This window comes from Sminthopsis crassicaudata, chromosome 1 (assembly GCF_048593235.1).
Source record: "Sminthopsis crassicaudata isolate SCR6 chromosome 1, ASM4859323v1, whole genome shotgun sequence".
NCBI lineage: Eukaryota > Metazoa > Chordata > Mammalia > Dasyuromorphia > Dasyuridae > Sminthopsis > Sminthopsis crassicaudata.
Window position 1 is genome coordinate 557,546,979 of NC_133617.1, and position 15,000 is coordinate 557,561,978.

The window sequence follows — 15,000 nt, forward strand, 5'->3', positions numbered from 1 at the left end:
GTTTCATGTTAGGAACCCTCAACTTGTGGCTTGATGAATAGAACACGACAGAGGTAAATGGCTCTTTAACTCATTTAAGAATAAAACTCTTTGGCTTCCTAAGTAAAAGACCCGGTGACGCCATAGATACTGAGCAAGCACTCTAACAAGAGTTTTATTAGTTTCCATTTGTGTTCCCAGATTCCAGCCTCCTCCTCAACACAAACTTTTTTTCGATCCTTACCATCATTTTTTATAGCAGAAATGATCAGGTATTAGTTCTGCAGATTCCCTTTCCTCCTACCACGATAAGCTTGAGTATAAGATCACAATGTCATAAAACCAAAAAATTGACACTTAGGATAATGATAATGATGATGTTTTAAAACAAACTTTTAAAAATAAAACTCCAAATACTGAGCAGTTAAGGATTGCCTCTGTCCTAGAAAGTCTATACCCATGGACCATTCTGTAGCAGTTTGCAAAAGAGAAAGTATTGATAAGCCTGGTGGACTTGATGCCTCATGTTACAAAGGTAACCGGGATTCAAAGAAGACTTTGGTTATAACTTAATTTAAGATAAGACAACCTCAAAAGAGAAGTTTTGGGGGTGGAATAAATCTGTTCATCTTACCTTTAGGGTGGGATTGATCTACCCACCAGAAGGGTGAGGCAAATTTCCTTCATTTCCTGGGGGAAAACATCCCGAGAACATTTTTTAAAATTTGAGTGGTTTGTGGTTTCAACAATTTAAAATTATTCCAAAGATATGAAAGTTCTATGCAAGTATTTGGTTAGAGAGGGGAGTGTTTGACCTCCTTCTCATGTCAGAGGTTATTTAAAGAGAGATTGTCACTAGTTCTGGGTGCTTTGCAGCTTATGGAGATGCATTTTCTCCTTACTTCTGGAGGGATGCTAGTGGATTTTGCTTTATAATAAATTATCTTTGTTTTATCTGTTTGCATTGATTTGAATCCCACCTCCTAAGAAGCCCATTCCAATAAGATAATTTCCCTTGGTTTATTTCAATATTTTGTTCAGAAGGGCAGCAGATCTCCCCTTATTTTACCTCCCCTTTTCACCACACAGTCTGCTCCTCCCCTCCCCCACAGTAGCTCGACATCCTTATGTCTCAGGATCTACTAGAGAGGTTGACTGAGCAAAGGAAATGAGAATTTCCTGAATGTTTCTCAACTCCAACTAGTGTGGAGGAAACTATGCCAGGCTAACTGAGCAGAGCTCTCCACCTGCTCTGCCCAGTCACCTGCTGGGAACTGTTGGATCTGTCCCAGAAATTATGAAAACAGGAATTAGTTTGACCCTGGGATAGCTAGGGAGGTAGACAGTGAAATGAGGAGATCCAGAAGCAAAGGGAGGGAGAAGAAAGAGGACAACTCCAGTAGTTGTGGCCAATAATTTAAAACATCTGCCTCTACCTTTCCCTGTTGCTAAGTGCCTACAGACCCATCTTGTCCTCATTTCAGGCCCACTTATTTTTCTAACGCCAACACTATTGGTACATTCCTGTCTCCCTTCCTGTTGGTGATGTGAGAGAACCACAAATATGAATTGAGGATGAAGATCTGTCATTGGTCAACTCCTTGATATATATTTCGATAGATTAGATCAAACTTAAGTGGAAGAGGAGGGACAATCAGGCAGTTCACAGGAAGTAAAAAGGCATAGCCCTTCTATTTAGATGTCCTTTATTTAGATTGTTTTCTTAAATCTTAAATCCTCCATTAGCACAACATGGTTCTATGTGAGAATTGAAAAATTTCCAAAGGTTAAAGCCTGAGAGTGACACACAGAAATTACACATGCGTGTGCTCGAGTGCACACACACACACACACACACACACACACACACACACACACACAGAAAGACAGAGACAGAGACAGAGACATAAAGAAAGAGAGATTCAAAGAGAGAGAGGCAGAGGAAGAGAGAGAAGGAAAGGATCTATCTCCTCTCTTTCATTTTTCCTGGAAAGAAGAGTTTTTACAAGAAACTTTGAACAAATTTAACTGATATAAATGTTTTCTGGACTTTTGTTCCAGCATAAAGATTAAACCATTCATTTCCATGGTGGGAAGGGGAGGGGATAGTGAGAGGCATTTTAGAGGAAAAAGAGAAGGCCTGACTAAGATCCTACTGCTCAATAATGGAAACAAAATCATAGTTCCATGTGCTGTTGCTGTGCCACTTTACTCTCTATTTTCCAATGGCTCCATACCAAACCGTGTGTCACTAAAGGTATTCTCACAAGCTTCTGAGAGGCCCTTGACTCTCTTTCCATATAAAAAACTCAACATCTAAGAGATGATCACAAGGGAAACTTTCTTCCTATAGTATAGCATGTATGTCTATATATTTAAAGCAGGGTTTAGAAAATATTGAGAGTACAACATATATAGATCTCTAATACTTTGGAACTTAACCCTCTACAAGAGTCAATTTCTACCACTGTCAGAGCCTTTTCTTCATATTCTCCAAGACAGGAGTGCCCATATCACAACTCAAAAATAGCCCTCATGCTTTATCTCACAATGGGTACACAGTTGTTAAACCTCCATATTTAAATTAATAGAAAAATACATTTTTGAACAACAACAAAAAATGTTTATATGTTTCCATCAGAAGGATCACATTGTAATGAATATATTTACATCTCATTTTTTAAAAGCAAAAGATATGGGTGTATGTACTAGAGCAGACTAATTCTCCCCCTCCCCTATGCTCCATTTCTTTTCCACCCTTAAAATACATGCCTAGGACCATTTCTTTAAAATTTATTGGAGTAGAGAGTTAAATCTCTCCTCTCTGCCCAATTTTTCCATTTTTCCTCACTCTGCCTTGGGAGTCAATTCAAGGACAGAGGTATTGCTTTTGTATCTGGGCAGAGGGCTAAGGCCTAGGGCTAAGGCCTAGGGTGAGAGTAGGATGGAGAAAAGAAGCAGTTTTGCTTAATTTCCATCTGGTGGGTTCTAGTTTATAATGATAATCCTATATACATCTGATATTGATATTGAGTTGATATTGATATTGAGTTGATACTCTAAATCTCTATGCTGAATATAGGCCTACAGAACATCTGCCCCCAGATGTTGGTCTGTAACATTCTGGTAACTAGTTACTGTATAGAGCTTCACTTGCCCAGGCTCTCTACTGCACTTAGAATATTAAACACCCCAAGTGGGTTCAAGTGAGTGGAGGGTTTTTCTTGTTAATGCATAAAAAAAGGAAAAAAAAAAAAAAGAAAAAAATCTGGAGCCTATAGACAGTAAATTGAAAGCAAAGTACTGCTACTGGCTCCTGAAATGAAAGCTCTTGCCTCATTGGGGTATGTTTAGGAATGGGTATGGGGGGGTTGGGGGAGGGGTGTTATTTTTAAAGATCTGGCTTTATTAATACGTTAAGCAAGAGCTCCCTTGGCAGTATGTGTTCTTACAGCTCTGTCTCAGATCCTATAAAACATTCATGCTCTGAAAGCTGTTACAGAGATCTGCACCACCAGCAAGCAGCATTGTGAAGCCTTTACCTTCAAAGGGGCACCATGATGGAAATGGTTTTTAAATTAAAAACGGGGCTTTGGCACACCTCTCCAATTCTCATTTCATAGTGCAGCCACGAGAGAAAGCCAGGGAGGGTCCATCTATGCCACCCAAAGAGAAATCCTCCTGTTAGATTTTCCTAGGAATAGATACTGGGAATAATTTTATGACAATACTTGTGGCTATATAGGAAAACAAATACTGCCGATTTTTTTTTTCAGCTGAAAGCATAGAAGAAACTGAGCACACCATCTTGAGTACCCTAACCCTTCTGAAGCTCTTCGAGGTTCAATCTCTCTCAAAGGCACTAGGACTGTCTTTCTGAGAAACCGTGTTTCTCAGACACCAAAATATAACCTCTCTCGATCCCCAGAACAACCACGAATTTCACCACCAAATTACACCAATAGTTTGCCATCAAGCCAAAGGACAATAAACGAAGATCTATATTCCAATGCACCCTGCGCGGAAATGTGCTACAAACAGGACATTCTCTGCTTCTCTAAGCCTACAAACCTCCAGGCACCAACATAAGCTAATCATGAAGAGAATAAATCGGCCTCACTACAAAGAAAAAGCTTACGCCGGCTTTGAAATCACCTTTTGAATCTGAGTGGCTAGTTCCTAGAATCTATACAACGAAGTGGATTTTATTTCAGTTGTGCAATCTCCACTTAACTTTGCTGGGGTCTTTAATAAAATCCTCCCTCTTCAACATCCCCTCCCATCTTTCCTTTTCTATTCTAATGACAATCAGATTAGAAAGTAATTTTGAATTTGTCTCATCTTTTGAAATGTGTCAAGCAACAAGACGTGTTTTTGCTAAATCTTTTATTTTTGTTTAAATTCTCACTTCAATTTTAATTCTTGAAGAACAGCTTCGACAACATTTATCGCACTCATTATAAGAAGCAAAGGGTTATATCAAAAATTATTAGTATAGAATCACAGGAAACCTGGTTTGGAACCAGAAAAAAATACAAAACAGATATAGATACATAGACACAGGACAATTTTTTTTTTATAATTATTTGGAAAATGTTATTTTCCCCTAATTCTTGTTTGTTTTTCTTTATGCGCATACGATGTTTTAAATTTTTACAAAAAAAATGAAAATAAAGACTAATATTTTACAAAATGAATAACAATGTTCGTGGTAAGTGTTTTTGTGTGTTTCTACATAGGCTTCAGTTCGCTTCGATGTTTGCTTTGTTTTTCTGTACAGAATATATCCACACATCAGTCCACAATAAATCCTGGAAGGTCCATTATTCTCCTTCTGTTTTATTAAAATCCCCATAGTCCTTTCTTCATTTTCCCCCCATAGACACAAGGTTCTTTTCATTTCTTTTTCAATGTGTTCACAGATCTGATCCTAAATGAGTCTTTTTTTTCTTTTCTTTTCTTTTCTTTCTTTCTTTTTAATATATTTCTGCTGGGTTGGTTCTGCTCCGATCCCTCACCTCTCTCCCCTCCCTCGCTCCCCACTTGCCACCATTTGCACCCCGGCGTTAATAAGTTCGACCGTTTCTGTTTGTTTGGTGTCCTTGGCCAAAGCCTCGTCCTCTGTGTCTCTACTGGGGGCTCAGGGACCAGGGGCGGTGTAGTCTCAGATCTAGGAACACTGGATGGACATGTAAGGCCAGTTGAAGCTGCTCCCAGACAGTAACATATCTCTGATGAGAGTTTCAATGGGAGTTTTACCTACCAAGCGAACGAAGAAGAGCTGTTCAATGACTGAGGATGAGACAGTGCGCAGAGAAGGCAGCCGCAGCAGCAGTTTGCCGAAGCGGCTCGGTTGGTTAGGGTATTGGCTTCTCACGTACTCCTCCAGGGCGCATTGAGACTTCTCTTGCAGGCTCTCGATATGGGCGGCATCTGACAGGCCACAGGCGTCTGCCGGAGCAGCCACACACAGGGAGGAGACAAGTGGGGGGAGGGGGTGCAAACAGTTAGGACAGTGAGCAGCAGAGTCACAAACAGAAGCAAAAAAAAAAAAAAAAGAAAAAGCTTCCCCCTTATGCCTCCCCCACTCCCTTCTTCCTTTTTTCTACCTCCAACAAAATGAAAATAAATCAAACTCCCAAGCCTAGAGAATCTAGAGAGCTACACACACACACACACACACACACACACACACACACACACACACACACACACACACACACACGACATCAACCTCTCCCTCTCTTTGTTTTTCCTCCTTCACCTTTGGATTAAATAATGTAAGACTGAAGCCATGTTTTCTACGCACAACAACCTGTCCTCAGCCTGAAGGGCAGGATCTTTCGAGGTATTCAGTTCATTAAAACGATTTCGTTAGCCGTTGATTTCAGAGGGTTTAAAGGACCCTGACGAAATATTCAACCAGAAAAAGACCTAAATGGATCTTGGAAGGCAATAGAAGCCAAAACAACGAAGCCAAATTCTAGACCCAAACTAGATTGATTTGCAGTAAACACGTAGAGGGCTGGAGATTTGGGGATGGGGAGGGAAGGCAGTTTGTAGATATGCTGAGAATTAGAATACATCCAATGCTTAGCAATATAGGGTTTAAAGGTTCTTATGTAAGGAATTCACAGTGCAATTCCTAGACGAAAGCTCACACTTCTATCTGTCTCTTAGATCAAATAATTGAAAATTGGTCACATCTTTATAAGCTGTATAATAAATAATCTAGAGGACTATAGCTCAGTTACTCCAGGCTGTGTGCTAAGAAGACATCTGCAGCTATCAGACACAAAGCTAGGAAAGGCTGCGGTGCCTAAACACCAGCTAAATGTGGCCAGACATAGAGAAGCTTCTTATTGAAGAAGAGAAGGGAGGAAAACTCTCAGAAAAGTGATAGCATCTCAAGCACTATCTACTTATCTCACATCAACTAGAGTCCTTATTTCAGTAATAATAATTTATAATAGCAGGTTACTTTTTATTGACTGGTTAGTAGAGAAAATTTGGGTTCAAGGGAAGCTACCACTATTGCTCCTATAGTTCAGATATCCATATTGTTACTTATTGCACTAACGATATTTTAAAAACATAAGGATCGTAGGAGAAACATAATTAAGGAGGTTTAATAAAGATCAAATACAGACTTCACCAATATTCTATCTATAAGGATCTATGTATGTCTTAATGCAAGGTAATGGCCCCAGAAGGACATTGGGAGATTGTGTCTGTAGAAGAATGACGCTGAAAAGGCACAATAAATGATTCAAATCAGAACCCGGGTGTGAAGTTTATGTCTTATATTCAAGAACTGGATAAAAAGATTTCTGAGCACCTTTATCTACAAGACTATGGCCTCAAGCAAAAAATAAAAAACAAACAACCCCCCCAAAAAAACAAACAACAACAAAAACCCCAACCCCCCCCACACAAATAAAACAATCTATAATTCAAGAACTCCTGAGAAAGGAATCCTTTGACCTGAGATCCAGACTAAGTTACTTTCAGATACATAATTACCCAAGTCAGATTATTTTGCTAATCCATACTATATTGTTAATAACAGTGATACTCTTTAATACCAAAATCCAGGGTAGAGTTGATTTACTGAAAAAACAAAACAAAACAAAACAAAAAAAAAAAAACCCAAAACAAAAAACAAAAACAAAAACACAAAACCAAAACAAATTAAAAAAAAAAAAAACCCACACATGCACCCTGAGTAGCTAAAGAATGTACAGGTCTGTTCTTGGCCTTGAGTCTAAACAGACTACATCGATTGCCACCAAGCAGTCTCATATTTACATTTATCATCTTGCAATACATGTATTATATCTCATATTATGCCCCAGGACTCTATTCAAATTCAGACAATACAATATGAAAAGGTTCCCCCTAACACTCTAGTAGATTTTTTTTTTTAAAGACCCATATGTCATCCCCTTAAGGTCTGTAAAATATTTATCAGATATTTATGGTAAGTGCCTGCCAAAGTGCAGGGTCACAGGACACTAACCTACATCTATAACCCTTAACTGAAGGAAATAGAAAGGTAGGGTATAGAAATCTGAATCCTCCCCTCAACCAGGTTTCGATTTTTCTTTCTTTTCTTTGAAGGCTGGTGCTGCTATTTAGATATTCTTACTGAAGAAAGAAGGATTTGGCTTGATCAGGACTTGGGTTAAAAGTCTGGAAGTTAATTTTCCTTTTCTCATTGGAAAGAGGGTTTCACCAATGGCAAATAGACAGGAATGGGCTTTTAGATCGATTAGGTTATTGAATCCACAACTCTTGGATAGATGGGGCAAGTGTAATGCAATACATATTTACACTATATGAATTATATCTCAGATAAGAAAAGGAGGCATAATGTGCAAAATCCGTGTCTCTCTTTTTATATGGCAGTGTCAATATGGGGACGCTCAATATTTCTTCTACACTGTATGGAAAAGAAATTATGTAAATAAATAACCATTACTGTTCAGGGCTCTACAGCCTTAGCCTTTGTCGTGTAGAGAATGTATTTCATGTGATGCATTCAGGAGAGTTTAGTGTTCAGAAAATATAGATGTAATCAGGTGCCATAACTAGAAATCAAAGTTATTATTGTGTTGAAAATGGATTTATTGTATTTATGTAAACTAGACGATGGGCTTTCAGAGAAGCTCTCATTTATCTGAAGAAATATTTAGGTGTGTGAATTAATAGAGTCTTTTTTTTTTTTTTAAAGTAAGTTCAGGTCATGACCTAATTCTTGGACGATGTCCAGAATATTAGGGATTAAACAAATCATCCAGGGCCCAAATGTAAAAACCACAACAGGGGACCCCCCCTGCCAGCATTAAACACTTAGCCTTAGCAAACTTCTTTGGACAATATGTCTAAAAATGCTTTTTCCATCATTCAAAGTTTGCTTAAAAATTGGATGACTTTGAAAAAGGCTTCCCATGAATTCCCTTCTGGCTAGCAATCAAAACAAGTTTAGTCAAAAGTGAAAATGTGTGTATGGGGGAGGGGGTGAATTGTTCCTGACAGCTGTATTTCCATTTTCAGATATTCTGCTTTCATTTTCTCAACAAAATAATATTATTGTTAACTTATTAGATATCCTTTGTGCCTTTAAGTAATCATCCAAGCAAGCTCTTTGGGAAACTTTTGTTTTCTTTTGCAAAGAAGGATTTGAATTCTGTTGTTTAAGAATATAAGTTGAAATAAAAGAGTTAATAATTACAGGGACTTTACTCTAGACTGATAGCTCTCTAGGCTACACAGAGAAGGGGCATGTGAACAGAAAATTCAAGGGAGTTGGAAGGTGGGTAGAACCAATGCCTGTGAGGTAGAAGAAGGGAGGGGAGATCTCTCTTGAGTAGACCATTCTTCACTACAGTGTCACATTTCTATTTCCTAGGACCTCACTAGATAGGGTTAAAAAAATCAACTTCACTGTGATTGGCCTATTTATTGATGGAACCTCCACAGTGAATGAGTGTAAAAAGTAGGTAAGTCTACAGGCATGCTCCAGAGTTAAATCAGTCTGATCTATGCTTTCAAGCTTCTTTGTCACTTTTAAAAACATGTTTCCATCAAGAAGACTTATTAAGATAAAATGCATTCAAACTATTGAGGTGGCTATTCAATAAATCTTCCATTTGTTTTAAAGTCCGTACTTTTCTACTCCTGCAAAGAATAACTCCTCTTCCACTAACAGACCTGCATTTGCACTGAAAGTAAAAGGGGGCAGTCAAAGTACATGGCTCTGGCCACCCTGCATACAAATTAGGTGCTCTTGTCTAAATAAATTATCTGTTGTTCAAATCGATATTAATACTACATTTGCTACATTACAATATTGTGCAAATTTAAAAGTCATTTTAATACAATGTAAATACTATTTTTCACGCATGAAAGGCAGCAAATATTGATAGATTATAAATTGCTTACTGTTCGACAAGGCCTTGGGAAGATTGTTCCATCTTTGCTAGAGGATGGTTTTCATTTGGCTCTTTTTGATTCTGGGTTAGATTTATTAGGAATCTATTTTTCTCTATATGGAAGAATTTTTAAAGAATAACATGAATAGTAGTGTTAACCACTACCAAATATCTAAGTGGAAAAGGACTACATCAGCTTTAAGCAGCTCTGCATGCACATATGACTTCTTTTCTGTCTTTGTTTACGTTTCCCTCTATTACCTGCTGTCTTTGGTATTTATATGTTTGCTGTTTGCAGGATATGATAATAAGAGATCTATAAAATTCACAAAGTCTAAGATGAGAACATTTCAAAGCCATGTTAATGTACTTTCTTACAAGTTAATTTGAACCATCTATCATAAGAGGAATTGTTAACATTCAAGTTACCACCGCCTACACTTAATTTGATATTTTCTCCCAGCAATCTGTTAAATTTCCAATATTGGTGGGGTTTGCATAGTAAAAAGATTTCTCTTTGAGCCGACGCAATCTTACTTTCCTTGTGAGTTCTACAGTATTGTTTTAATTTAAAAAGATCTTTTAAATTTAGAAACGAGTTTTTTTCTTTTTCTTTTATGATCCCAATAACATCTGCAACTGCAAACATCGGAATGATTTCCGATAAGGGGAAAACTGGCAGTAACAAAGCGATATTGTTTATGATTTATTTGAATTTATTTCCCTCTATCTCCTTAATTTTAATTTTAATTTGTGTGTGAGAAATGGAGAAAGAAGAGAGGGAGGGAGAGAGGGAGGGAGAGAGAGAGAGAGAGAGAGAGAGAGAGAGAGAGAGAGAGAGAGAGAGAGAGAGAGAGAGAGAGAGAGAGAGAGAGAGAGAGGAGAGAGAGAGAGAGAGAGTCTCAATCGAGAAATTCTTCCAGTGAAAGTACCATGCAAGAGAAACGAACATTCTCAAGTCCTCCTCCTTTCTTCTCCTCCCTCAGATCCCTAAGCTCACTCAGACGCCGCCAGAGTAGAGGTAAAGATAGTCACCCTGGTTTGTTTCATCCCCTAACCAGGCCATCACATCCTCTATACGAACCCATAGCAGGCTGAATGAGACTAAGCTGCCGCAGTAACTGAGAAAGCAGCAGCAGCAGCAGCAGCAGCAGAGGCCCACCCACCCCTAAATCTACTCCAAACCTGGCAGCAGCGACCCCTCCCCAACATCCACCCAAACATTCTGGTTGTCCGCTCCGAGAGGAGTGTGAGGAGGTTAGGGAGAAAGAGGAGCTGACCGGGGGGTGGGGGGGAGGGGGAAGAGAAGAAGGGAGACTAGAATCAGGCTGACTCTAACTCTTACCAAGCACTTGTGCTCCCTCTCCCCATTACAACTCCCCCGCCTCTCCAACACTTCCTCTGTGCATCTCCCTCCACCCCTTCTTCCTATCCCTCCTCCCCTCTCTCCTCCACCCCTCACCTGATGTGAAGAGGACGATGGCTTTGAGGCAGCTGTACTCTGCGGAGTCGACGTGCAGGGCCTTGAGCTTTTCCACCTGCTCCTGGAAGATACGGATGTGATCCATGAAGGCCACGACCCGGTCGGCGGACATGGGCGAGGCGTGCAGGCCGGCTGCGGCCAGCAACGGGGCCACGTGGAGGGGCATGGAGCACTGCGCCGCGTTGAGGACAAACAGCTCGCTCCACGTGAGCCGCAGCAGGGCCACCTGGTCTGTGATCTGCAGGTCCGGGAAGAAGGGAATGTTGCGGGCCCATTCGACGGCGCTGAAGAGTAGGCGGGCGGCCAGCTCGCAGATGTTCTCTATGCCCATGATGTTGTTGGGCTGCATACACTGGCTGCCGTAGCGGGAGGTAGGGTAGGGCTCGGCCCGCAGCAGCAGTGAGATGTATCCAGATAGATAGCAGTGACCGTTCAGGGGATCCCCATTGGTGAGGGCATATTGGCCTGGGTTGGGTTGGGTTGGAGGCATTCTTCCTCGCTGAACCGCTGACAAAAAGAAAGAGAAAAGAAGAGGAAATGTGCATCCAAGGGGCTTGCAAACATCTCAACGCGGTGCTGCGGGTCCCGAGACAATGCAAGTGCCTCTCCCCGCAGACACACATACGCCCAGGCGCACACTGGCGCACACACACACACACACACACACACACACACACACACACACACCCCACACCACACACACACACACACACACACACACACACACACACACACACACACACACCATATACACACATACTCTCAGACTCACACACAAATACTGTCCCACAAAGGGGTCTATAGATCCAGACAGGTATCAATCCATCCAACTGCAGAATCTTGGTAAGTGCGGCAATCGTTCTGCTCTCTTCTCTCTGCAGACTTAGTACAAAACTCATCCCAAAGAAGATCTCAGAGGAAGAGATATCGTCTTGCTCCCACACCTCAATCACCACTTGTCCAAAACCCAGAAAAGATAACCAAGAAAATATGAATACAGAATAAATCCCCATTCACCCCTCTAGACTTCAAGAAACCAAGGTTAAAAACAGGGCTAAATGGTTGTGATCTAAGGCAAGTGCCCCAAGTACACTGATGTGCAAACTATCAGTGTTTTGCCCATAAAGTCTTTCAATGCTATAAACTTGTCTTTAAAATAGATACATGTTACATACCCTTACTAACCACTTTCAACTTTTAAGCAAACTAAGATTCTAGTATCACACGGTCTTCCTCTCCCCACCACATCACACAAAGTTCTTACTGTTAACAACAAAAAGACTGAATACTTTCAATGAAAATAAAAATGTTCGAACTTACAGTAGCCAAACATTATTGAAAAAAAAGTAGGAAATATAATTAATATCTGTCCTGTGCGGTCCCACTGCAAAACCCTGCAGACAGCTTTTGCCCAGTGAATGCTCTAGCTTGCAACTGCAAAAAAACCCTGGATTCATTAACCATCTGAATGCAAAACGTAAGCATGCTTTGAGTTCCTAAAGCTGAACAAAGTTTTTTTTTTTTTTTTTTTTTTTTTTTTTTTTTTTTTTTAAGTATGTGTATGTTTGACTTCGACTGTCTCTACGTTTGAAATTGTCAAGTAAACAAAGGCAACTTTAGTAGAAGTTGAGGCTATTGCTCCCCCTCCCCATATGCATTTTGATATGCCTGCATATATATATGTAGTTATAATTTTTCTTTCCCATTTAACAATTCATAGTTTCTTTAACTTTGACTTTTATCCCAATTTTAGTGCAAGCAATAAATGCAATTTGAGCCCTTAAAATCAAATGGAGCTATAATAGCTTCCCTGCTCTAGTATAGTTTTGAACTTGGCAGTTATTTTTCAATTAAATGAGAACACAATTCAAAGTTTTTTTTTTTCTTTTTTTTCCCCCCCTTCTTCAAATGTCTACAAAAAGCTCCCTGGAGCTACGAAATGAAGTCGTCATATTTGCCAGCTCTTCCAGATCTGAAGGAATTCAATTTCTTTTCTTGTAAGCATATAAAATATAATTTTAAAACCAATTAAAAGAGTAATTTTCTCTCTGCAAAATTGACTGGTTATCTTATTTGACTATAAGACATCTTTAACGACAGTAAGAAGATAAACTTTAACTGTAAACTGCTAAATCTCTTTATAAAAGAGTGCAGCATATCTTTCCATATGAAATTGAGGCATATCCAACATCCAAACTTGTGCTGATAAAACCAGGCTTTAAATGGTGTGGAAGCTCATGCCAGCTGCATACTAGGCATTATGATGAAATAAGCAACGGTAAATACGCTGCAAATTGTCATTTGTATGGAGTATTTAAGCAAAGAGTGGAGTTTGGTGGAGAAATAAAATTAGTAACATGCTTTAAAAAAAATGACACAACTATAAAATCAGGGATCAGTCACAAACTTTCCTTTCAAAGTAGGAGTGAAAACAAGGCCACAGATCTGGAGAGAAGCACACTGCAGCACACTGGATAGGAGAGGGAACCATTAAATGCGAGTAGTTTTCCTTCCCCCCTTCTCTCCCCCCCTCACCCCCCATTAGACCTACAAGTGCAATAAATCTCGATCTTCTTTTTCCAAGCCAGGCTTCAGAAAAGATGATGACAGCAATGAATCTACTATAAAGTGTCCCTCTTCCCACCTTTCTATCCTCGATTTTATAAAGATTTTAAAAGGGGAATGGAGAAAACATAGCTTAGCAAAAAATAAAAATCACCCCCCTCCACATCATGCCAAAGCAGCCACACACACGCGTGGGGAAGAGACACAGCAGAACTGAGAAAGAATGAGGATTTTTTTTTTCTCCCAAACCTCATCATTAAAAAAAAAAAAATCCTCATCACGATAAGTAGGAAGGAGGGGTGTACAGGAAGGGGAATGCAAGGCGGGGGGGGGGGTGTGTGGAGATCGGGGGTCGTTAGAAAGGGGGTGTCAGCAGAAGCGAAGTCTGGGTTGCAAAGCAAGGAGAATGAGAGGAAAGGGGGGGAGAATTACAGTGGGGGATAAGGTAGTATTTTCGAATGGAGAAGCAAAAACAAGAGAAAGCAAAAGAAAAACACAGCAAAGCTAGAAGTAAAAGAGAAGAAATATTCACCTTCCCGCCTCATGCCCACTTTGAGACACTTCTTGAGGCGGCAATATTGGCACTGATTGCGGTGATGCTGGTCTATGGGACAGTTCCTGTTGGCACGGCATGTGTAAGTTAAGTTCCTGCGGACGCTTCTCTTGAAGAAACTTTTGCAGCCCTCGCAGGTGAATTGGCCGTAGTGTTTCCCGCTCGATTTGTCCCCGCACACCACACACTCAATATGTTGCTGGCTTTGGCCCGAGCCGGGCTGGCCTTGCCCCTTGTCCCCCGCCGTGCCTGGGGTAGACGGAGGTCCCGGCTGACTCGGGGTCTGAGGGGTGTGCGGGGCCGCCGAACCCGCCTGCTGTTGCTGTTCCCGGGCGGGCTGGGCTGCGGGGTTGGGGCCGCCTGGGTTCCCCCCGGCCACGTCTTCCTGCGGATCTCGCCAGCTGCTAACTACCATTGCCATATCTCAGGGCCCAGAAAGTGCTGGGGGAGCGGAGCTTCTCGCAGAGGGCTGCCGGGGAGAGAGAGGAGGGAGGGGAAGGGGAGGGGGAGGGGGGAGGGGGAAGGGGGAGGGGGAGGTGGGTAGCTCGGGTTTGGGGGAGAGGAGCCGGAGCGAGGGACCTGGGCGATGCTGCTGCTGCTGCTGCGGCGGCGGCGGCGGCGGCTGCTGCCTCGGCGGCTCCCGGTGCCGCTGCCGCTGCTGCCCTGGTGCGGTTTGTTGTTCCTGCCGTTTTCTTTCTTTCTTTCTCTCTCTCTCTCTCTTTGCAGCCCCCCCCTCCCCCGTCTTTCCCCTCCTCTCTCTCTCTCTCTCCCCCTTCCCCCCTCTGGTTCTCGTTTTGGGGGTTGATTTCTCCTTCCCCCCTCCCCCACCCCCTTTGCTTTTTTTTTTTTTTCTTCTTCAAGTTGAAAATTCAGAAACGGCAAATAAGGCTATGGGGAGAGGCATTCAGAGCTACACTGGGGGGAAGACGAACATCGGATACAACACACACGCACACACATACACACTCTCTCCCTCTCTCTCACAC

The 15,000-nt window shown here is 41.3% G+C and overlaps 1 protein-coding gene across 1 annotated transcript; it reads right to left on the reverse strand.

Moving 5' to 3' along the window:
• Window positions 1-4,350: 4,350 nt before the first annotated feature.
• Window positions 4,351-14,781, reverse strand: NR2F1 (nuclear receptor subfamily 2 group F member 1). Its single transcript, XM_074282104.1, has 3 exons — window positions 13,994-14,781; window positions 10,876-11,403; window positions 4,351-5,430 (listed from the first exon to the last, which is right to left on the reverse strand). The coding sequence occupies exons 1-3, from the start codon at window positions 14,433-14,435 to the stop codon at window positions 5,150-5,152; spliced, it is 1,251 nt and encodes a 416-aa protein (XP_074138205.1). The 5' UTR covers window positions 14,436-14,781; the 3' UTR covers window positions 4,351-5,149.
• Between the last annotated feature and the right edge of the window lie 219 nt (window positions 14,782-15,000).